The 25583-nt window shown below is 36.3% G+C and overlaps 2 protein-coding genes across 2 annotated transcripts; both read left to right on the top strand.

The window, feature by feature from the left end:
- The first annotated feature begins 16908 nt into the window (after positions 1 to 16908).
- Positions 16909 to 18366, top strand: LOC116141009. The gene has a single exon (XM_031426573.1). The coding sequence runs from the start codon at positions 16909 to 16911 to the stop codon at positions 18364 to 18366; it is 1458 nt and encodes a 485-aa protein (XP_031282433.1).
- A 3757-nt stretch (positions 18367 to 22123) lies between these two features.
- LOC116141040 lies at positions 22124 to 25186 on the top strand. Its single transcript, XM_031426601.1, has 2 exons — positions 22124 to 22473; positions 23240 to 25186. The coding sequence occupies exon 2, from the start codon at positions 23293 to 23295 to the stop codon at positions 24988 to 24990; it is 1698 nt and encodes a 565-aa protein (XP_031282461.1). The 5' UTR covers positions 22124 to 22473; positions 23240 to 23292; the 3' UTR covers positions 24991 to 25186.
- The last annotated feature ends 397 nt before the right edge of the window (positions 25187 to 25583 follow it).

The raw sequence follows: 25583 nt of genomic DNA, 5'->3' as shown, positions 1-25583 counted from the left end.
ATCACTAAGTTTTCTACCATTTTCATGTTGGAGCAACTGAAATCTTTTGGATAATTGGGAGCAATTTAACCTATTACTAAGACAAATTCACTAAACTGAAAATTAATTAAGAATGCAAGATGTAAAACACGGATAAAAATCAATTCAATTAAAACGGGTAGGGTTTTGACTTCATTCGGGTTTTATGGGTTGAACCTAAAATTTTACTAAATTCATATTCATACGCAATGGTTGTAAATCGAACTCACTAAGGTGTTAAACATACCCTCTCGGGCTATGCTTTCCTATTCTTCCTTATTAANAATTTCTACACTTGTTCCTTGGTTGATGTTGTTATAGAGGAGAAGGATGCTTGGGGGGCTGCTAGATTCCTTGAGGCATCTCTATTGAGCTTCTATGTAATAGCTTCTTTCTACTACTATACTTAGAAAATATAGTATGAAAAACATACATGCTTATTAAATAAAAAGTAATTGGGCCCAAAATTTTTCTTTACTAAACATATAATTCTTTACATATACAAAAACAACTTTAGCAACCACGGACAGTGATGCCATTACTCTCCACTTTCCAACGTCCATCCGACCACTTCTCACCTATTCCTGCAAAACATGGAAAAACAACGGGGTGAGCACAAAAATGCTCAGTAAGTAAATCTTCTACTCCTATATTCCCGCAACTTATTCTTTGGTTCTTTTCTTACTTTATTTATTCTCTTCTCCGTTCTTTCCTTGTTCTTTCTCTTTTCTTTCATTGTTTCTAGTTCTTACTGTTCTTCTCTTTCTTTCTTCTCTTTCTTTCTAATCTTTTATTTCTATTCTTTTCTTTCTATTCTCACTAACCATGATGGAAATCATGGTAATATGCATGAATACAATGCACATGCAGAATGCACAGAAATGCATTTTCTTTTCTATTTCTTTTTCTCTTTCTTTTCTTTTCTTTCTATTTCTTATTCTTGCTTCTTCTTTTCTTGCTTGCTTAAGCTCTTCTTTTCTTTTCTTGTTGGCTCAAGATTTCTCATTCTTTCCCATTCTTTCTTATTCTTTCTTATTTTTTCTTATTCTTTGCCGATCGTACTCGGTTGATGCATGGATTTGGAACCCTGCCCGTGTGAGCGAGTACAGTCCTCATCTACATGCACTCTTATGGACTGTACAAATTCTTTCTTTCTTCTTAGGCCACTCAATTAAGGTGGCGTGCATGTAGGAATTCTTCTTGGTACAACCCTCATCCACATACACTTTTACGGTTCGTACAAATTCTTCTTCTTCTTATGCCGCTCAATTAAGGCAGCGTGTATGTGGGAAATTCTTCTTATCACCCACGGGTTCCCCATCATAAGAACTTATTCTTTTCTCTTCTTTAGCACTTTTCTTTCTTTAATTCTTTAGTGTTTTTCTTTCTTTCACTTTGTTTTTATAAATTCTTTATTCTTTCGTTAAATTCTCATGCATATGTAAGTATATGCATATGGGTGGCTCATGCTTATGTTTCTTTCTTAAGTGCAATTATGCAATGTTGCACAAAATAAGTTTCTATACTTATGCAAAAGCTTCTCTTAGGCATTTCATCAAACATCATGCATGCATACTTTAAGTCTATCTTTGGTAAATCTCTACTTCTTTCTTAAACCATCCATTCATTGAGCAAAACTCCTCCATAATAAATCTAAACATGGCCAAGAAAAACACTTCAAATATTCTACTCAATTTCTTTCTACATGCAACCAAACTTCACTTGGTCACCACAATCTCAACTCTACTTCTCATAGCTCAAATCTACTCATCAAGAGACATTTACTCATCAATAATCACATTCTCACCAATCAAAGTCAACTCATAAGCACATACATGCATATCAAATTAGTTGATTGCTTAAATCATAACTTAAGTTGGATTTACTTACCTTTGGCTTGAGTAATTCCACAAGAAACTCTTTATCTTTGTGGGACTAGTTCTTGCTCTTAAACCCTAAGCATACGCTTCATAAGAATTCCATACTCATAAATTAATCTCATATCTAGAGTAAGAATCCTTACCTCTTGATGCTTAGGATCAAATCCTTGTAAAAATCCACAAAGCCTGTAACAACTGCTGAAAAACTCATACATGGCAGCATAATAACAATAGAAAATTGGGCCCAAAGTTTTATTTCATTACAATTCAATTGTCTTTTATACACAAAAAAGTGTTTACAAAATTTTTTTTTTTAAAAGACAAAACAAGGGGAAACAGTGTAGCTATCTCTCTTCGCTTGCGACCCGCCGACTGATCATCACTGGATCCGCATCCACAAAGGAAAATAACGGGGTGAGCACAAAATAATGCTCATAAGTAAAACCCTCTATCTGTCTTTCCCCGTATGTATAACTCTTAATTCTTTCCTTATATTTTTCTGATTCTATCTCTGTTTACTAAACATCATGGCCTCATCTACGGAGGTACGGCCGGATGGTGTTCACACAGCACCATATCACTATTCTATGGCTATCAGGGGAATTCACACAGTAACAACCCGTTCTAGTGACTACCGGTGAGGATCACAAAGCACCAACTCGGTTCTTCCAACTATGGGTGGAGATCACCTAGCACCTAACCGTTCTCCGAAATTTGGGTAACGATCAACAGCATTTACCCTCTCTAGTCACTATCGGGTGTGGTCACAAAGCATCAACCCTCTTCTACAAATGTCGGATGATGATCACAAAGCATCAACCTACTTATCTATTACTAACCGGGTAGTGGTCAAAAGCATTTACCGTCTCTACTACTCATCGGGTGACGACACAAAGCGTCGACCCATCACTAAGGGCTATTCGGGTGGGTGTCACAAAGCATCACCCGATCCCCATAACATCGGTGATGATCACAAAGACATCATCAACTATACTAATCTTCTAATTCACTCTATGTAGTACTTTTCAATGCTCCTACCCTTAAATGGTGTACCACCAAGCTCTCTACTCATAGGGTAATTGATACACAATTTCTACACTTTCTTAGGTCACTTTTCAATGCATATAATAATGCATATGGATGGTTCATCTCCACTAATGCACTTATGAAATGCCAACATGCCATATTGCAGAATTAAGGTTCACTAATCATACTCAAACCTCTATTAGGCATTTCATCAAACATCTCATGTGCAATATAAAACTCTAATATAGCAATGATTCTAAATCTTTCTCTAACCATCCACAAATGGGGAAACCCCTTCACAAAGCCATAAAAACCTGTCAAACAAAACACTTCTAAAAAGGGATCCACAATACCCCTTCAATTCCATCTCAAACTACCTTTCCAACCCCAACAACTCATTTCTCACATTTGCAAGATATAAGCATCTTAAGGCATAGAAATCCTATTTAAACTCCATACATGGCATAATACATGTACATCACATACATACATCATTTCTATCAAAACCCTAATCAAGAAAATTCATAAATCTCAACTTGGGTTGGGTTTTACTTACTTGTTATGGAGAGACTACCAACTCTTCTTTCACTTGTTTTGCTTGACTTTCTCTCTACTCTTAAACAAAAGAACAAAAACCTTCAAACTTCAATATGGATCAAACCTCACAAATCACACAACTTAGTAGAAATCCTTACCTTAGGAAGCCTTAGGGTGCTTTTCTACCCCAAATACTTCAAAAAACCCCTTGAAATTCCTTGATCAAAAGAAGAGAAGTTGAGAGGAGTAAAGATGGAGAGTTGCATTTGAGAAGAAGAATGAGGGGTTTGTTAATTCTAATTCCTTTTAATGAAATTTATACCAAAGCATTCCCATTTGCCCTTACTTTCTGGGAATTCCATCTATATCCTTTGATTATTACAACTCACCCCCCTAACAACATATTCTCATGAAAAATCCTTACATTAACTCCCACTTTTCCTGCTAATTAGGGGTAGAATGGTCAAATAGCCCTTAGGGAATAAATATCTAAAACTCAACAAACATTTTAATCGGCCTGTGCCGCGGCGAAGAAACTTCTGTCGCCGCGGCGAAACTGTCCAGCAGCTCCCCTGCGGCTTCAACACCTCTTCGCCGCGGCGAAGATTATTCTTGCCCCCGCGCGACTGAAACACTAAACTTCTTCTATTTTCAACCAATTTCAGGGCAAACATTCACACAACACTAAATTAAACAATATTACCAAAAACCAACTGAAAGAAAAGCGAAAGAGGAAACAACAACTACGTACCTCAAGTGGGGCGTTACAGAGCCCTCAAATCAACCTTGGAAAATTGATGGAAAGATGAGAGAATTGGGGGTAAAGGTGGCCTGTGGGATAAAGCAAATGAGAAGGTTTGTGTGCTTGAACTCTTAATAACTCATGTAATTAAACATTCTTTCCCATTTTGCCATTACACTTTCTTGAAAATTCCATCCTTGTCCTTTCATTCTTTACCAATTCACCCCCACTCCAAAGCATTCTCCATGAAATTTTCTTACATTTCACTCCCCACTTTTCCTACTATTTAGGGGTAGAATGGTCACTTCACCCCTATGGAAAATTCTCTAGAAACTTCACAAGAAAAATCAGCCACCCTTCGCCTCGGTTAAAAATTACAGAAGCTACATCTCCGCAGTAAAGTGTCTTCTTTGCCTCGGCGAAGTCTGCATTTCCAAAATTCGCCAAGTCTTCACCAAAATCAAGGCATCCACACAACCATATCAACATACAAACTTAACCAAGCACCAAATAACCACATTAATGGCAAAATAAACATAAATCAAAGACGTACCTCAAAGTGGGTCTTATATTCTACATGTACTTCATATTCAGGATAGGTGCTAGCTGGATTTGGATCTCATCTGGATGGATCTAAACGCCTACCTTGGTACACAGAGCAGTAATGAGATGAGGGAAGGGATAATTGGCTCTTACCCATCCTGCTGCATGCATCATATTACTCAAAATTATCTTCCCTACATTCATTTTCTTCATTATCTAGATGGAGTAGAGCAAGACTGCCTTGTTACTATAAACTGAACTATAATGAGTGATCAGAATCATCCTTGAACACACAAAATATTTCCAAATGTGAGTGTCAATGTTTAAGCTGGTGCCAGGAAACTTTTTTCTCCCATTCTTAGTAATCTGCCAAGTATTTCTTAGCTTGATTATTCTTTGAATCGCTTCATCATAGTCACCATTATGCAAGAAATCTACATACTCATCATTCTCCACATTCTCCAACCCATAATATACATTGATCACATTGGCATTACATAGAACCTGAACACCCCTCACATAAACTTTGCCATTTTGACACTCAGGGAAGTTAGCGTAAAATTCCATTACCAATGTTGACATTGTTGTATGGTTGGGCTCCTTGTAGAATTCTCTATATCCCAAAGCTCGAATTCTATCACCAACCTAGGATAGTCTCCAAAATCCATTCCCTGTTCTTCAAAAAAGCCTCGTTGCTTCTTAACATCATTCTCATAATTCTTCTTCGCATTATCACTCTTAAAGTGATCATCATTCAACTTTTCCTTACCTTTACTACTTTCACCTCCTACTTTCCTCTTCTTTGTTGATTGATGCTTCATTGGAGCCATACAAAGATTTCCAGAAAATTCAAAAACTACATTTTAAACACACTCCAATTTCAACTACACACCAAAAATATCCTGCAATACAACTTCAATCACTCCACAATCAACACGACAACATTCACAACACACAATATCACTAAACAACACAACAATTCCACTATCTCTTCAACTCCACTTAAAATTTTATCTCCACAAGTCACAATGGTTCAACCATTTCCAAAACACAACCAAGTCAACCAACAAAGCAAATAAACCAAAACCCAACACTATTCGATAATAAATAATTCCAAACTCACTTCAAAACTTCCCCACAATCACTCTAATGCATAAAAATCCTAATTTCAACGAATCCAAGCAATTTTTCCGCAAATCGGCAGTGATAATTGAATTAATTGAAAGAGAACTCGTACTTACTAACAATCCAAGCTATATAAGCCCTTGATTGATTGAATTTGCCCACGAATTTTTAAAACCAAATTTTTTTTTTTTGCAAAAATCGACTTCAATCTTACAAAACAAGAAGTCATAAGAGAGTAATATTTTGGTTAAAAATTGGCTAAAATTTGAATAGGAGTTGAGAGGACTCGAGTTTGAGAGAGAGGGGTTTGCAGAAATGGGTTTCCAACTTTGCAACCCTTTATATAGTTTCTAGTTTCGTTGTGGTGAGAAAACATTTTCGCCGTAGTGAATCTGGAAATTCGCTTAATCTTTGAAAAATTTCCCAGTTTCACTACGGCAAGAAAAATTTTCACTATGGCTGAACTGGATTTCCATTTACTGCTTTTAGATCATAGAGTTTTTCGCTGCGACGAAACTGGAATTTTCCAATTTCTCTTTCTTTTCAACTCACTTCCTGAAACTACAAAAGAAACACACAAGTTATTACATACAAACACTTAAAAAAATAATCTAAACTAAAAACACTTGGGTTGCCTCCCAAGAAGTGCTTTAGTTAGAGCTGGTAGCTTGACTTTCCTAATGTCCTTTGTCAATTCGAACAAGCTAGGTGAATCACAACCCGACCATTTTCCTTCACCCAAGGCTTCATTAAAAGATGATCTTCACATGTATCCTTTGTGGGATTCTTAGCTACCCATTTGCACTTCTTGGTCTTTCCTTTGAATAATTTGGCTTTCCCATAAGCACTATTTTGGAATTTGCACCTCTCATGTGCAAGGTTGCAATGAGAATTCGACAAAATCAACTTATGATTAGACTTGTTCTCCGACATCGATTGTGAATTACTTGCAAGTACACCTAACTCACCCAAGTGTATTACATCCACTTTCAACTTAGGTTTTTTATCTTTAATCTTCTTTGTATCCACAATGTCAACCTTAAAACAAGAATTCAACTCCCATAGACTCTTCATATCCTCAAAGACATTAAATGTGACTTGTTCATCTTACACACTCATAATGAGCTTTCCTTCTTAAACATCAATCAACATTCTTCCAATGGCAAGGAATGGTCATCCTAGAATAAGAGGAATTTCCTTATCCTCTTCCATATCAAGCACTACAAAATAGCCAAGGAAGATAAACTTATCACCTTAACTAAAACATTTTCAATAATGCCCCAAGGATACTTAATTGATTTATCTACCAACTACAAGCACATCATCGTAGGCTTTACTTCTCCAATCTCAAACTTCCTGAAAATAGAGAAAGGCATAAGTTTAACACTTGCACCCAAACCACACAAACCCTATAAAATTGGACACTTCCTATAGTGCAGGGAATAGTGAAACTACTTGGATCTTTGAGTTTTGGTGGCAATTTCCTTTGAAGAATCACACTGCACTCCTCTGTAAGCATGACCATTTCTTCCTCATCTAGTTTCCTCTTTTTTGACAAAATTTCCTTCATGAATTTTGCATAGCGTGGGTTTTGCTATAATGCATTTGCAGAAGGAATATTAATATGAAGTTTCTTAAAAACATCAAGAAATTTAAGAAAACTCTTATCCTAATTTTGTTTCTTCAACCTTTGAGGAAATGGAACTAGCAGAATATGATGTGTAGGCTCCGGTGGAATCTCAGGATACGATGACTTCTCTTCCTTCTTTCTCATTAGTGCCCTTTCTTCTTGCAACTCATCATTAGCTCATTCTATGACTTTCTCTTCAACTTTAATTGCTTCCCTTTGTCGAGGTTCATCCAAAACTGTGCCACTCCTTAAGGTTATTGCATTAACTTGCTCTTTTGGATTTGTGACTATTGTACTTGGCAATGCACCTTGAGATCTTTTCGTCAATTGTTCAAATAACTGACCAACTTGAGTCACCAAATTTCAAATAGACACTCCTTGATTTCTAAATTTTGTTCTCCTTCTTGACAAACGAACAAGTGAACTACATGGGATTTCTTCTCTTCTTCTCCTCACATTCCCTTGCCTCCCAAGTGAGTGAACTCCTTAAATTTCCCTTTTTCGTTCCTTATTTAGTGTTTCCCTTTTTGGGTGAAACCCTAGCAACCCAAAACGACGCTATTAAATTTTTCTCAAAAAATGCAGTTTCACCGCGGCGAAACCCAAATGCCCGTAATTCCAAAAGCTTTTTCGCTGCAATGAAATCAAGCTTTTCTTGAAATATGATAAAAGTGCCCTTTTGCTAGCTTCTGAATTTGAATCTTCATTTCTTTGGTCTTCCTTCTGAACAAGTCTTTAAGAACACTTCCATTCAACCTTAGAACTTCTCAAATCTTCTAATTTCAAATCCTTTTCTAAGTTGATAAGCTTAAAATTGCCATTTTTGCTTCGAATATCATCAGTGACTACAAAGTGAAAATACAAGGAATTACTATTCATTAAAGCTCAAAATGTATGAGAAATATCCTAAATCCTATTGCAATATGATGCAAACACACTATGAAAAATAGGATTATCAATAACTTACTTGGGAAGCTGATAGAGGAATAAAGTTAATTTACAAACTTGACTTTTTGGAATATTGGGTATTTTTCCTTAAATAATGTCCGTTAACAATTTCTATGGCTTGCAATTTGATTCAATTTTGGTATCTTTCTTTGTTTTTGAGTTATATTTCTTTTTGCTTGAGGATGAGCAAATCTTAAGTTTGGGGGTATTTGCTAATTCATTTTGTTATAGTGATTTGCATCAAATTTCAATAGGTTTAGGATATTTCTCAGCATTTTGGGCTTTAGAAAAATATATAGAATTAGAAGATTTGAGAAGTTTCGAGGCTGAATAGAAATGCTTTTGAAGACTTGATTAGAATGAAGACCAAAGGAATGACGATTCAAGTTCAGAGGCAAGCAAATGACATTTTCATAAATTTTCCACACAGGCTTAAGTTCGTTGTGACAAGTATTTTCCTTGTTGTGGTGAAGCACTCCTTGGAATTTTGAGTACTACTTGAACTTTGCTGTGGCGAAGAAAAAGCTTTGTTTGTGTGTGAAATGTGCTGCTCAAGATAAAAAATAAAACAAATCATTTAGGCTGCTAGGGTTTTACCCAAAATTGGAAAGGTTATATAAAGGAACAAAATGATTTTAGAAAGGAGTTCACTCATTTTGGAGGCAAGAAATGTGGGGAGAGGAGAAGAATAATGAAGAATCAACCAATTTGGAAAAGACCTCTTCACTTTTATTCTGTTTCTATAATGAACTCAATTTTGTCTTTATATAGTTTTATTTCATTTTCTATGTTGAATTAATTGTTTATCTGGGTTTTGATTTAGCCTTGATACAAAGATTCAATACATATGATTAATTACTTTTAGCTCTAATTATTGATTGAGTATTTATTTCTATGCTTATTGTCTTTGGATGCTGGCCACCATTCAAATTATGTGTGTTCATGATAAAATTGAGAAGTAATTATGATTTATGCTTCTTGTAATACACACCATAGGTTATGCGAAAACTAGAGATAGATAACAATGACCTATGGACCTAGATAGAATTCCGCAAAGCTTAATAGATTTTGAACTATTAAACTTTAATTTATGGGTTTGGAAGGTTAATAGGAATAAGTGGGGTGGCTAACTTGAGAAGGAGTGCCAAACAACTAGGGAATTTGGTTTTCAATCAAGGAATTAGGAGCTAAGTAATAGAATCTGTGTATGGGTTGGAGTATCTTGGTGAAATCAAACACCCTAGAGTTTTTATCATTGTTTGATCATGTGAATATTGGGTTTTGTGTTTAATTTCATTGTCAATTGTTTATATTTTGTTAATTTGCAAGCTTTGCTAATATTCCATTATTTAGTTTTTCCTGCTTCAATTAGTATTAACTGAGAAGACGAATTAAATGTTATCCCATAGGAACGATACTTTACTTTATCACTTTATTACTTATTACTTGATGCGATTAGTGCACTTGCATATACATTTGAAATCACACATCTGTGCCCATCTCACGCATAAGGATGAGAGAATGCAAAATGTCATATTTACCCCCCTTAATGTTTAGTCTTTATATGTATTTATTGCCTAATTGTACTCATTATTACTTATTTTGATTTAGGAAGCAAATGGAGGTGTAATTGCAAAACGGAACTAATTAGGGGAATTCGGACAGTTTCAACACTGCTTCGTAATCTGGGCATAACTCTCTCATCTGACTCCGATTGAGGATTCAAATGCTGTGGAACACTAAGAAAGAGATCTACAACGTTCATGTTTTGAGTTTGGAGAGATACTTGCTGCATCAAGGTATAATCGAGCTTGAAGTTAACGCATCTGCACTGAATGTTCTGGAACATTCTGCTTGCATGCAATTCAAATAGGCAGATTTTTATTGGAAGATTTGAAGACCTATTGCAGAAAATTACAGGTGGAACACCACTGTCCTATTTATTATGACTTATTTTTATTTCCAATTAATCAAATTAGGATAAATGTTACTTTAGGATATTAGAATATTTTGAGGAGATTGAGCAGAATTAGAATTCGAATTTAGTATTTTTAAAAGGGAGATCAGATTAGGGATTATGACACATATAAACACGCCTCTTCTTCTCTCTTGGGTGGATTTTCGTTTTTCCTTTGAATTTTGTGATGGCCATGAGTGCTAATTTTTATAACTTGGTCGAAGAAACGGAAGCCTCGGAATCAATAAACTATGAGATCTAATCTATTTTCTTAGTGTTCAATTTTCATGTTTGAGTATTGGATGTTCTCTGTGCCTAATTTTATCATTGTTTCGTTTAATTACTAGGAGGCCTACTAGTTTATTAATTGTTGCAATCTACTGCTAAGTTAGATATCAAATCCGTATTGTTTGATCCCTCTAACTGTGAAGCAATTAGGGTTATTAATTTGCTGCGTCAAGAATTAGTAATCTTAAGAAGAACACTCAACTAATTAAATACAACTGCTTGAGTTGTGTTGTTTAGCTTCATCGATTTCTCTAATTCTTAAGGCTGCCATAGATTAAATCTTGAGCGCTTGTCTAGGGTTGTTAGTGGTAAGATTAATAGATCGCTTGTTCTTAATTAATTACAATTAAGGAGAGATAGGAAAATAGTTCCAACGGTGAATATTCAAAACAAGAATTGTTATTTTTGTATAGTTGATCGTTGTAAGATTCCGATGGGGATGTTGACCTAGACCAAGGTTTGTTATTTTGGTTGATTGATTAATTTGAATTGTTGTTTTCCTGAAATTGTTTTCTGTTTTTACTAAAAAAAAACCCCCCAGCCTTGTTCACATAATATAAATTCGGTACACACTCTTCGTGGGATCAACCCTTGTTACCCTATTACAGTTCAGTAGTTAAGTTAGGAAGGTTTTTAATCTTGGTTGCCTACGTAGCACCAAAGGACACAATTTGTCTGTCCTTTACATACAGAGCATGACGCATCGCTACCAACTCCTGTTGGAATCGACCCGGTTTGAAGCTGCAACTCCCTTAGCCTCCCTAGCTCCTCTTCGAACCTCTAAAGTCATTTGGAGATTTGTCCTGGACAAGAACTCAGGGTGGCCCTTGAAAGAGGAAAGTCATAAGAGAGAAAGCTACAGGAGAATAAACGTGATCGTCAGCATTGCGAATACTCGGATAAAAAAGCGCAACAAACTTAAGGAAGAGAGCAACTTAGGTCAAGTCCACGACCACTTTCTTAGCAGGTGGTCGATCAAGCCTCTGTATTGTCCCAGGTGACCCAGGGACGCAGTCGAGGAGAGTGCCCAACGGAATGTGGAGATGATCCGCGAACTCCCCTATTGCTTGTAAAAGAGTCTTCACCTCACCCTTAGGATTCCAAGGCTTGCCCTTATGCATGACCCTCTCAATAGAGGCTCAAAGGTCCCTCCTCCTCGTCCTCGTCTTACTTTCAGAGAAGTCAATCATCAAGGCCTTTTCCCGATCATCAACGCCCTTTGAAGTGCCAACCTCTGTTGATTGGGGCGCAACCCGTCAAGAGGAACGGTGGATGAAGGTCTAGCTGATCAGGGCGAGCTAGCTAGGAAGTAACCTTATCACGCAGCTTGGAAGAAGCAGGAGTCACGACTCGTGCCTCATCGGATGGAGGCACTTATGACAGTTGAGGGGCTTTCGTTGCCGTAGTCCCAGTCTCCTCCACAGGAAAGAAAGTTGTCGAACGACGACATCTGCAAAATAGAGAGAGAGAGAGAGAGAGAGAAGAGAGAGAGAGAGAGAGAGGAGAGAGAGAGAGAGAGAGAGAGAGAGATTTCAGAAAAAACGTGATAGGCAATACGGAAGATAAAAACAACTGAAGGAGGAAGATAAACCTTGCCACATAAACTTTGAAGTCTCAGCGAAATGATGAAACAAAAGGAGTTACAGAAACCTTTTCTAAGCATAAAGAACAAAAACAATGGAAGATGACAACCCAAACCAAAGGACCATATTTATAGGTGGAAAGGGAAGCCGATCGTTCACCATTCCCAAAAGTCATCATTACCACCATTTCATTGTGCCTGCAGAAGAGATACAAACGCTTTCTCGCCTCCCAATGCCATCATTTCCAATGCAGTTGTACGCTTGGGGAAGGCACACAGGCAGATTTCCATTAATGCGCCATCAAAAGGTCAAGCGGAAAGACCCCAGAGTGACTAAACGACGTAGACGAAAAGGTGTCAGATGGACGTATCACAAGGAGATGTTAGGTTTGACAAGATAGCCAAAGCTTGCCTAACAAAACCAGGCACCGCAACTCACACTTCATCTGACGCTAGATGGGTAGAGAAGAGTTTTTGAAGCCGGCTCCAACCTCTAAAAACTAGGACGGTTTAATGTTTTGCATAATTTTCTGATGGTCATATTTGTGCCACCTATATATAAACCATACTGAGATCTAGCAATCAGAATTGTCCCACGTGTTGCGCCCACAACAAAGGACTTAACCAATAAGCTCATTAGTATTAAGCATGGGTGTTCTGACTTAAGCATGGGTAAGGGTTGACTCAGATCCAGATTACGAGGGATTATGCGTGTAATCCACCTTGTAACACCAACTCCCAACCACTATTAGACGGTGTGTATAAAAGGAAGGCACCACCTCCGTTTTGGGGGATCCTAGATTGAATACACTCAAGCATAAGGAACCATTTAGAGAGAGCATCAACTCGCTATCATGTATTTTCTCCTACAATAATCTTGTGTGTAATTCAGATACAAGCAATAAGATACAATAGACGTAGGCTGGGTTCTAACTTGCCAAACCACTTTAAAAATCTCTTATCTATTCCCATTGTGGATATTCGAATGCATTCTAAGTTGATTATTTATAATCACACCCATAGCCTACCCAGTCCCGCCATGGTCGATTGGGTATCTGTAGTCGTTGCAAGTTTTCGTAACAAGTTCTTACCCCATGAGCCATCTCCATTAATAAACACCGATGCTAATATTCAACACTAATATTGTAAAGTCAAATCCAAAGTTGAGAGTGTGAATTACGTTGATCCTCTTTAGAGGGAAGAAAATATGATAGTACCTTTTTGTTATTGGCATGATGATTCCAAAGGGATTGAAGAGCAAGACTTAATTATTCAAGCTTCATTGGGTTGTGATCCTTTGTGTAAAAGAAGAGCAGTTTTGCATTTAGCCTTTTTTTTTTTTTTTCATAAATGTCTTTGTTAATCTTAACACAATTAAATTCTCTTTTAAAGGTGGGGATTGTCAATTGACTGAGATTAACACTAAGGTACTCAAAAGTTTTTGACAATAGACGAGAAGGTTCTAAGTTAAGGAAAAGAAGTAGCAATAAGTTTGAATCTCGATGGTGGCTTAGGGTAAACCATAGCATATACTTCACAGAGAAAACATTTGCCACAATAGAAAGGAAGATTATAATCTAGAGAAAAACAAGAGGAAGCCACCCCATCAAAGAAGCTTATCACAAGAATCATACAGAAGTAACTGAACTACCAACCAACGTAGTTCATAAATAATATATTTCAGTACTTAGGAGTCAGGCAACACTTGTCTAAGGTCACTAGGAGTGCACACAAACTTTTTAACTCATCATTTTACTCGTCTATGAATTATTTTTTTGGGTGTATCTTTAACATGTATACAACATCTCACATAATATTAATACATTTGTATTAAAAAAAAAAAAAATTATATAGTAGAACCTTTCTATAGTGATATTCTATATAAGAATAACCTACATGTAGTCATAAAAACTCTCGGTCCCAACTTGAACCAGTCATAAAAAAGAATAAATTTTACATTGTAATAAATTATAATTTTTCTAGGTCTCATCTGAAGGAACTTGCCTCTACATAGTAATAATTATATAAATATTGCAAAAAAATATATATACGTACTATGTTACACTAAATGTTTAAAATGAAATAAAATATTTATCTGAAGTTGTTTAGAACAATTATTTATGTTTTAGAGTTGTTACCACATCTTTTATCTTGCGGGTACATAATAAGCCATCAGTATGGACACCTTATTATTGAAGTCAAAATATTTCTAGCTCTCAAGCATATTTAAAGCTTCTTGGCATGAATTTTTTGGTATTTCCATACTACTATCCTCAAAATTATCTCATTTCTTTTATTGTCTAATTCCAGTAATGATTTCTTTTTCAATTAAAACATACACGACTAATTGCTCATTTAGATTATTGAGGAAGTTATTAATATCCATTTGATTAGTATAGTGATATTGTCGAATCTGATCACTCAATTTTACAGCGACTCTTTGATATCCATTTCCATGCTATCATAATGCTACTAAAACAATGAATTGAAATCCTAATACTACTAAAATATGAATTATAAAATAAGAAATCAAAATAATAATTCTTGTGACTACACCTCTATTAAATTATAATCTCCTTATAATAATAAATTTAACTGGTCCCAACATTATGACTATAGAGAGGTTCTGCTGCAGTTTTCAATAAATTGAAATAATAGAAATAATATTTTGTACTTGACATATATGTAAGCAATACTTTTAACAATTTTTTATTTTAACTTTATTCAAAATATTAAAATCACATATACAAACAATAATGAACTAATGTTAAAACTTAATTGAAAATTAAATACAAGTTTGGATGCCCAGTTAATCATTTGATGATTTATTGAAATATGATACCTTGATCCTGTAGTACATCTTATTACAAAGTGGTAGTAATAAGATGTTACAAATGATCCAGTTAATAATTTGTAATACATCTTATTACAAAGACACATACAAAGAGGACATATAAAAATAATCTTTATCTTTAATTTTTATGATTTCTCTTTTTTTTTTATTTTTATTTTTTTAACTGATGTTATTTTATAACTCTTTTTCTCTTTTATCTGTGTCTTTATAAAGATAGCATTTTCGTTATTGAAATAGGACGCCTTGATCCTGTAGTACATCTTATTTCAAAGTTCGCATTAATTGGCAGTACCCAAGCCATACCTGATACAGTTGTAAAATTATTGAGGCATATGCCCCACAAAAATTCTCCAATCCACTGACAATCCCGAAGCATATCCATTTTCACTAAAAACGCCGCCGTATTTCTCCGATTATATTTAACTAAAATAAGTTTATAGTTTTAATGTAATCGCCTTGATATCCACCAGCATAAACCCACTAATTCCGACCACTTTTTCAATTTTTGATTTAAAATCCTCGGTTTGACCCATTTTAAGCGCTCTTAATTCTGTCTCTTTTTGTCCACTTTTTTCTGTAATTTTTCTCCGCTTCTTTCGGTCCCGGCTATACGATGCTGTTGGTGCGTACGCTCTTATCCTACACTCTCCTCTCTTTTTCTTGTTTTTCAGCTCAATGTAGCTTGACGTAGTACAGTTGCCGTCTTCGCTACAGTAACGGTACGCTCATTTAATTTCACTTTTAAAGTTTTAATTGGCTTCAACTTTTGCGCTGTCGTTTTTGGATCTGTGTTTTTTCTGTTCTGAGATCTGAATAATCAATTCACAAACTTTGACTATATTTTGAGTTTAATTTTTTTTATCGGTTTTTTTATTGAACTTTTTAGTGTCTGTGTTGACCTTAGTAAGTCTCGTCTTCTTGCTCAGAAATTTTGAGAAATTGTTTTGAATTTCTGTTTCTTGATTATTTTGAGTGAAAATATGATTGGTATCAGGGAATTGTAGAGTTCTATTTTACTTGTTTTAATTGAAGTGCAAGTTATAACTGTAATTTTAGTTATGTATGTGTAATTGTTATGGGTTTCAGCTAGTGTTGAACTTTAAGTAGAATTTCTAATTCTTTTCAATGGAGGGGTAATTTGTATAGAATAAAACAATTACTTCTTGTGGTTCATGAGAAACCAGATGAATAAAATAAGTCCTAGTTTGACTTCCTGATATTTCCTTTGTTTATGTTTATGGTGAAGGATATTGGTAGGCTAGTTCAAGAAATTTTGATTGAGTGGCACTAAAAATTTTCAAGGTTTGAGAAAGTCGTATTATATGTCACCTGTTGCCTGTCCTTATAATTCATCTCATTTATCTGAAACCTTGAATTTCCGTACTATATTTTATTTGTAAAACTGTGTTCTCTGCAATATGATATCATAGTTGAGAAGAATTGATTTCACTTAAGATAACCTTATGCATACATGTTTTGATGCAGGGATTGTGAGATCTGTTTTTTTGGTTGGGTATTATTGACTGTTTACATAGTTGATGGGAGGAGAGATGGTTGCAGAATCTTGGTTTGGTAGTTTGCGGCGGATTTCTTGGAAGAGTGGACCGGAGACTGACAAGGCTGTGATCGGAATTTTGGCATATGAAGTGGCAAACTTGATGTCGAAGTTGGTTTGTATGTGGCATTCCTTAAGTGAAAAGGAGGTTGTTAGGTTAAGGGAAGAGATTGTGTACTCTGTTGGAGTTCAAAAGCTTGTTTCTGATGATGATGTTTATCTTATGGATCTTGCATTTAATGAGATCATTGAGAATTTTGGAAATGTGGCAAGGTCTGTGGCTCGTTTTGGCAAGAGGTGCACAGACCCTGTATATCACTGCCTTGATAATTTCCTTAACGATCCAATTCTGAATAATTTTGAATGGTTTGGGTGGGAATATAAATTGAAGAAGATGGAGAGGAAAGTTAAGAAAATGGAGAGATTTGTTGCAATTGTGATGCAGTTGTCTCAAGAGTTGGAAGTGCTGGCAGAGCTTGAGCAAACTCTTAGGAGAATGCAGGCCAACACTGAGTTAGATCGGGTGAAATTGGTTGAGTTTCAACAGAAGGTAATGTGGCAGCGTCAGGAAGTGAGAAATCTGCGTGAGATGTCTCCATGGGTTAGAACTTACGATTACACTGTCAGACTCTTGGTAAGATCGCTTTTCACATTACTGGAAAGGATAAAACATGTTTTTGGGATTAACCAAATGGCATCAATGGAAGGAAGTAATGATTGTGAACAAAGGAATACTAATTTTCTTTCTCGCAGCCAATCCTTTTCTGCTCCTTTGCAGTCTTTGGTATATCCTTCTGAGAATAATCTTTGTGGGTTCTCTTCGGCACCTCCTGGGAAGTTGGTTTTGAAATCAATTCTGACCACTCACAAGAATAAACCAAATAACAAGCTAGGACAATTCATTCATGAGTCTGATACCGTACTTGAAAAGCTTCCCCATTCAAAATCAAAACGATTGGGTCATGTTGCATCTTTTAAAGGATGTATGATGGGCGGGGCTGATTCTCCAATAGTGGAGAGTTGCAAGCCAAAAGGTGGTTCTATGAGGTTTACTAATGTTTCTATGAAAAACAATGAGAAAATGAGAAATACAAATAAGGGATCACTTTCTTGCAACAGCAAAATATTTTATAAACTCTCTCTCTTGAATTCCAAACATGGGTTGTTGAATGCCCCTCCATCAACTCTTGGTGATGCTGCATTAGCCCTCCACTATGCAAATGTTGTTATATTGATTGACAAATTAGCTTCATCTCCTCACATGATTGGCCTTGACACGAGAGATGATCTGTACAATATGTTACCCACAACTATAAAAAGTGCTCTGAGGGTGAGGCTTAAGGCATATTCTAAAACTTCACCTTCATCTGTGTATGATGCTTCCCTTGCAGCTCAATGGAATTCAGCATTGGATCAGATATTGGAATGGCTGGCTCCTCTAGCTCATAACATGACGAGGTGGCAATCAGAGCGTAGTTTTGAGAAGGAAAATGTGGTTTCCAGGTCAAATGTGCTTTTGGTGCAGACTCTCTACTTTGCAAATCGAGCAAAAACTGAAGCTGCCATTACAGAGCTTCTCGTGGGGCTGAACTATGTCTGTAGGATTGGTAGAGAACTTAATGGAAAGGCTTTGCCAGAGTTTGCTCAAAACAGGGTTTATGATGATTGTCTACCGAAGTGAAAAGACATTACTTACAGTGTATTGTAACTATGATAGATTTCCATGTCTAGTAGGAAGAATGTAACTTCATAAAACTCTACCCTGTTCAAATTGGTTGGTTGGTCCAAGTAATAGGCAACTATTCTATATGACTGCTTGTTGAAGCATCGGAACTTGGAACAGAGAAGGCTTCCCCTGTTTGTCGAGGTACTTTGTGGTTATCAACTCTTTGTATCTTATTTAGTGCAAGGCTTTGTTAGTTGTTTTGTGGTGATGCACATATTCTTTTATTTGTTTGAATAGTATACAAGTTTGGTTCCCTTTTGCCACTTCCTTGTAAATCACTTTGTAGCTTAACAGATCCCAGGAGGCATTTTTAATTTTTATATCACATTTTTAGCATGCTTATAATTTTGCGATCGAAGTGTTACACCACATATATCTGGACCTCAGCCAGTAATTGTTCCTATATGGTTATCATATAGTAATGGTCTGCAGTTTTTTATGTGAATTTGAGCTGTTTTCTTAAATCGCCTCACTGTTTTTAAATAATTGTCGCAATCTCACTGTTTATACATAATTGCCCCAATCTCTCAATATGATTTAGCAATGTATCAAGGAGCAGTAAGGAAAATGAAATTGGCGCATAAGTACGACTCTACCGTGCTGCAAAATGCAAACATCTAAATCTGCCACCTGCCCTTCATGTTTAACACATGATTGTCTATTTTCTTAGCCCATAATTCATCTATACCATTGTTGTGGAATTTGGATTACAGCTTGACCTGCTACGAATACACCCAGAACTTGACCTCTATTGTTTAACTCAGTTGTCACATTTCTGCCCCATTGAAGGATATAAAAATCCTTTGGCATGTCAGCCGAGATCAAGCATGACTGGCCAAGTTAAAATCTGTGATAACGATGATGTTAAAAATGCTGAGTGAGTTAATACCACTGATTTTCACAGAATGCCTCACTACCTCACCATATATTACACCTGTGGAAATTGCATGCCCGTTTTGGTCTGGCACTGGCAATAATAGATTTAGCTAAAAACCAATGTTTTCAAACCCGACCCATCACCTGATTGGGTGCCGGGTTGATCGGTTGAACCGGTTCGGTTGGCAGGTCGGTCCTCACTTCATCATCTTGTATATTTCTATATTAATAAATAATAAAAATTAAAACACATAAATAACAAGAAAACCCAAAGTTGCGCACACTGTCACTCACCTAACCTCTCCCGTCACCCGCAGCCTTGGCCAATCACAGCCTCCCCTTCCTTTCCCCCATCCAACCATGTCGTTAACCACTACCCTACAGCCCATCATCGATCCTACTTAATCATCGTCAACAGCCTTACCCCACTACAAACAATAGCGCCGACAACCCCACCTCCATCTAAGCGATGGTAGCCTCCACCTCCATCTTGTCGTTGCATGCCCCTACCACCACCCTATGGCACCCCGTACCTCGCCCAACCGACTTTTCTTCCCTCCCCATTGCCCATACCTTTCACAGCCTCATAACTGCCCATCCCATTTTCTTCACATTTTTTTTCCTTCAAAAATTTCATGTTTTTGAAATGCTTCGATTGATTTGTTTTGCTGTTTGAAATATTTCATAAATAAATTTCAGGTATGAAATGGAGGATTTCGGGGGTTGATTATGTGGCCGTGTGAGTTAGGAATATGGTGTTACTTTAGTGGTGTGGGTGGGGATTGTATTGATGGTCTGCTGGGGGCAGGTTACTAGTTGCTTGCGTTAATTGGTTAGGGGAAAAAAGACTGATTTTGCGGGAAGTTGATGAAAGATCATGAGCCATGAGTTTTTGTTGAGTTTAATAAATGAGTTTGAAATTAGAAGATTAAATTACTATATTTTGATGTGGGTTTTGATTTAATCTTGTTCATGTTGAGGTATGGGTTAATTAGTTGTTGTTTTAAGTTGGGTTTGATAAATTTTGGTTAGTTATTGAGTTAATTTTGAATGGTTTAAAGAATTGATAAAACCGTAAGTTGTAGAGATTTGGGGATTATACAACGTTTTCAGAATATAAAAAATCGTCGAGGACAATTGTAAAATTGATAATTTGGTACGTATAACTTTTAAAATTATTAATTCGGTATATATTTTATTATAAATTTATCAACTTTGATATTTTGAACCCATAAACTCAGAATTTTGGCTACGTCCTTGATTATTAGCATCGTTATTTTGAGCGTTACGGTATTGGGCTAACAACATAATGTTACGTGTCAAATAACACCAATAATATATCACATGCATTAACATAATATTTCAACTCAAAGGTAGAGGAGGAAAAGTAACCCGCCCGGCCAGGCCGAACTCGGCTCGCGGCGGGTTACTTATTTTTGCGGGTCGGGCCTGACCTGCCTGCCAACAAAGGCAGGTCGGGTTAGGCCTGCCAATTTTGGGGGATTGGCTGGCCCAACCCGGCCCGCCAACCCTAACCTGCCGGGTTAGGTTGCGGGTCGGGCCGGGTTATCCCTTTTTTTGATTTTGTTTTGTTTAAGTTTAATTAACTTTTCAAATGAATAATTAACAGTTTATAAATAAATGTAATTGTTTTTAGTTAACTTCTTTTCAAATATCAATAATTAAATTAAATTAATTTTTTTTTTGTTAAAATTTCAAATATTAATTCAATTTTAATACATTAAAATTGTAATATAAGAAAAATTAAATTTATTCATTTATCAAAAAATAAAAAAAGAAATTACAATAATTATTGCCTTATTAAAAACCTCACCAAGAAAAACCCAATGAGACAAAAACTTGGTAAGGAAAAAAGAGTGCAATAATTGACAATTAATTTACAAGTTACAATTTACAAAACAACTACTATGCAAATGTTTATATTGATTGACAAATTAGCTTCATCTCCTCACATGATTGGCCTTGACACGAGAGATGATCTGTACAATATGTTACCCACAACTATAAAAAGTGCTCTGAGGGCAGGCTTAAGGCATATTCTAAAACTTCACCTTCATCGTGTATATGCTTCCCTTGCAGCTCAATGGAATTCAGCATTGGATCAGATATTGAATGGCTGGCTCCTCTAGCTCATAACATGACGAGGTGGCAATCAGAGCGTAGTTTTGAGAAAGAAATGGTGTTTCCAGGTCAAATGTGCTTTTGGTGCAGACTCTCTACTTTGCAAATCGACAAAACTGAAGCTCATTACAGAGCTCTTGTGGGCTGAACTATGTCTGTAGGTTGAGTAGAACTTAATGGAAGGCTCTGCCAGAGTTTCTCAAAACAGGGTTATGATATTGTCTACACCGAAGTGAAAAGACATTACTTACAGTGTATTGTAACTATGATAGATTCCATGTCTAGTAGGAAGAATGTAACTTCATAAACCTACCCTGTTCAAATTGGTTGGTTGTCCAAGTAATAGAACTATTCTATATGACTGCTTGTTGAAGCATCGGAACTTGGAACAGAGAAGGCTTCCCCTGTTTGTCGAGGTACTTTGGTGGTTTCAACTCTTTGTATCTTATTAGTGCAAGGCTTTGTTAGTTGTTTTGTGTGATGCACATATTCTTTTATTTTTTGAATAATATACAAGTTTGGTTCCCTTTTGCCACTTCCTGTAAATCACTTTGTAGCTTAACATCCCAGGGGCATTTTTAATTTTTAAGGGCAAAGTTCGCATTAATTGGCAGTACCCAAGCCATACCTGATACAGTTGTAAAATTTTTGAGGCATATGCCCCACAAAAATTCTCCAATCCACTGACAATCCCGAAGCATATCCATTTTCACTAAAAACGCCGCCGTATTTCTCCGATTATATTTAACTAAAATAAGTTTATAGTTTTAATGTAATCGCCTTGATATCCACCAGCATAAACCCACTAATTCCGACCACTTTTTCAATTTTTGATTTAAAATCCTCGGTTTGACCCATTTTAAGCGCTCTTAATTCTGTCTCTTTTTGTCCACTTTTTTCTGTAATTTTTCTCCGCTTCTTTCGGTCCCGGCTATACGATGCTGTTGGTGCGTACGCTCTTATCCTACACTCTCCTCTCTTTTTCTTGTTTTTCAGCTCAATGTAGCTTGACGTAGTACAGTTGCCGTCTTCGCTACAGTAACGGTACGCTCATTTAATTTCACTTTTAAAGTTTTAATTGGCTTCAACTTTTGCGCTGTCGTTTTTGGATCTGTGTTTTTTCTGTTCTGAGATCTGAATAATCAATTCACAAACTTTGACTATATTTTGAGTTTAATTTTTTTTATCGGTTTTTTTATTGAACTTTTTAGTGTCTGTGTTGACCTTAGTAAGTCTCGTCTTCTTGCTCAGAAATTTTGAGAAATTGTTTTGAATTTCTGTTTCTTGATTATTTTGAGTGAAAATATGATTGGTATCAGGGAATTGTAGAGTTCTATTTTACTTGTTTTAATTGAAGTGCAAGTTATAACTGTAATTTTAGTTATGTATGTGTAATTGTTATGGGTTTCAGCTAGTGTTGAACTTTAAGTAGAATTTCTAATTCTTTTCAATGGAGGGGTAATTTGTATAGAATAAAACAATTACTTCTTGTGGTTCATGAGAAACCAGATGAATAAAATAAGTCCTAGTTTGACTTCCTGATATTTCCTTTGTTTATGTTTATGGTGAAGGATATTGGTAGGCTAGTTCAAGAAATTTTGATTGAGTGGCACTAAAAATTTTCAAGGTTTGAGAAAGTCGTATTATATGTCACCTGTTGCCTGTCCTTATAATTCATCTCATTTATCTGAAACCTTGAATTTCCGTACTATATTTTATTTGTAAAACTGTGTTCTCTGCAATATGATATCATAGTTGAGAAGAATTGATTTCACTTAAGATAACCTTATGCATACATGTTTTGATGCAGGGATTGTGAGATCTGTTTTTTTGGTTGGGTATTATTGACTGTTTACATAGTTGATGGGAGGAGAGATGGTTGCAGAATCTTGGTTTGGTAGTTTGCGGCGGATTTCTTGGAAGAGTGGACCGGAGACTGACAAGGCTGTGATCGGAATTTTGGCATATGAAGTGGCAAACTTGATGTCGAAGTTGGTTTGTATGTGGCATTCCTTAAGTGAAAAGGAGGTTGTTAGGTTAAGGGAAGAGATTGTGTACTCTGTTGGAGTTCAAAAGCTTGTTTCTGATGACGATGTTTATCTTATGGATCTTGCATTTAATGAGATCATTGAGAATTTTGGAAATGTGGCAAGGTCTGTGGCTCGTTTTGGCAAGAGGTGCACAGACCCTGTATATCACCGCCTTGATAATTTCCTTAACGATCCAATTCTGAATAATTTTGAATGGTTTGGGTGGGAATATAAATTGAAGAAGATGGAGAGGAAAGTTAAGAAAATGGAGAGATTTGTTGCAATTGTGATGCAGTTGTCTCAAGAGTTGGAAGTGCTGGCAGAGCTTGAGCAAACTCTTAGGAGAATGCAGGCCAACACTGAGTTAGATCGGGTGAAATTGGTTGAGTTTCAACAGAAGGTAATGTGGCAGCGTCAGGAAGTGAGAAATCTGCGTGAGATGTCTCCATGGGTTAGAACTTACGATTACACTGTCAGACTTTTGGTAAGATCGCTTTTCACATTACTGGAAAGGATAAAACATGTTTTTGGGATTAACCAAATGGCATCAATGGAAGGAAGTAATGATTGTGAACAAAGGAATACTAATTTTCTTTCTCGCAGCCAATCCTTTTCTGCTCCTTTGCAGTCTTTGGTATATCCTTCTGAGAATAATCTTTGTGGGTTCTCTTCAGCACCTCCTGGGAAGTTGGTTTTGAAATCAATTCTGACCACTCACAAGAATAAACCAAATAACAAGCTAGGACAATTCATTCATGAGTCTGATACCGTACTTGAAAAGCTTCCCCATTCAAAATCAAAACGATTGGGTCATGTTGCATCTTTTAAAGGATGTATGATGGGCGGGGCTGATTCTCCAATAGTGGAGAGTTGCAAGCCAAAAGGTGGTTCTATGAGGTTTACTAATGTTTCTATGAAAAACAATGAGAAAATGAGAAATACAAATAAGGGATCACTTTCTTGCAACAGCAAAATATTTTATAAACTCTCTCTCTTGAATTCCAAACATGGGTTGTTGAATGCCCCTCCATCAACTCTTGGTGATGCTGCATTAGCCCTCCACTATGCAAATGTTGTTATATTGATTGACAAATTAGCTTCATCTCCTCACATGATTGGCCTTGACACGAGAGATGATCTGTACAATATGTTACCCACAACTATAAAAAGTGCTCTGAGGGTGAGGCTTAAGGCATATTCTAAAACTTCACCTTCATCTGTGTATGATGCTTCCCTTGCAGCTCAATGGAATTCAGCATTGGATCAGATATTGGAATGGCTGGCTCCTCTAGCTCATAACATGACGAGGTGGCAATCAGAGCGTAGTTTTGAGAAGGAAAATGTGGTTTCCAGGTCAAATGTGCTTTTGGTGCAGACTCTCTACTTTGCAAATCGAGCAAAAACTGAAGCTGCCATTACAGAGCTTCTCGTGGGGCTGAACTATGTCTGTAGGATTGGTAGAGAACTTAATGGAAAGGCTTTGCCAGAGTTTGCTCAAAACAGGGTTTATGATGATTGTCTACCGAAGTGAAAAGACATTACTTACAGTGTATTGTAACTATGATAGATTTCCATGTCTAGTAGGAAGAATGTAACTTCATAAAACTCTACCCTGTTCAAATTGGTTGGTTGGTCCAAGTAATAGGCAACTATTCTATATGACTGCTTGTTGAAGCATCGGAACTTGGAACAGAGAAGGCTTCCCCTGTTTGTCGAGGTACTTTGTGGTTATCAACTCTTTGTATCTTATTTAGTGCAAGGCTTTGTTAGTTGTTTTGTGGTGATGCACATATTCTTTTATTTGTTTGAATAGTATACAAGTTTGGTTCCCTTTTGCCACTTCCTTGTAAATCACTTTGTAGCTTAACAGATCCCAGGAGGCATTTTTAATTTTTATATCACATTTTTAGCATGCTTATAATTTTGCGATCGAAGTGTTACACCACATATATCTGGACCTCAGCCAGTAATTGTTCCTATATGGTTATCATATAGTAATGGTCTGCAGTTTTTTATGTGAATTTGAGCTGTTTTCTTAAATCGCCTCACTGTTTTTAAATAATTGTCGCAATCTCACTGTTTATACATAATTGCCCCAATCTCTCAATATGATTTAGCAATGTA

The sequence above is a fragment of the Pistacia vera genome, unplaced genomic scaffold (assembly GCF_008641045.1).
Source record: "Pistacia vera cultivar Batoury unplaced genomic scaffold, PisVer_v2 Contig39, whole genome shotgun sequence".
Lineage (NCBI taxonomy): Eukaryota > Viridiplantae > Streptophyta > Magnoliopsida > Sapindales > Anacardiaceae > Pistacia > Pistacia vera.
The sequence above is the reverse complement of the archived record's forward strand: the minus strand, read 5'-3'. Positions and strand labels throughout refer to the sequence as shown.

Bases quoted from the DNA above. Each gene is read 5' to 3' on its own strand.
- LOC116141040 (XM_031426601.1), top strand. From the start codon at position 23,293: ATGGGAGGAGAGATGGTTGCAGAATCTTGGTTTGGTAGTTTGCGGCGG.
- LOC116141009 (XM_031426573.1), top strand. From the start codon at position 16,909: ATGGATCTTGCATTTAATGAGATCATTGAGAATTTTGGAAATGTGGCA.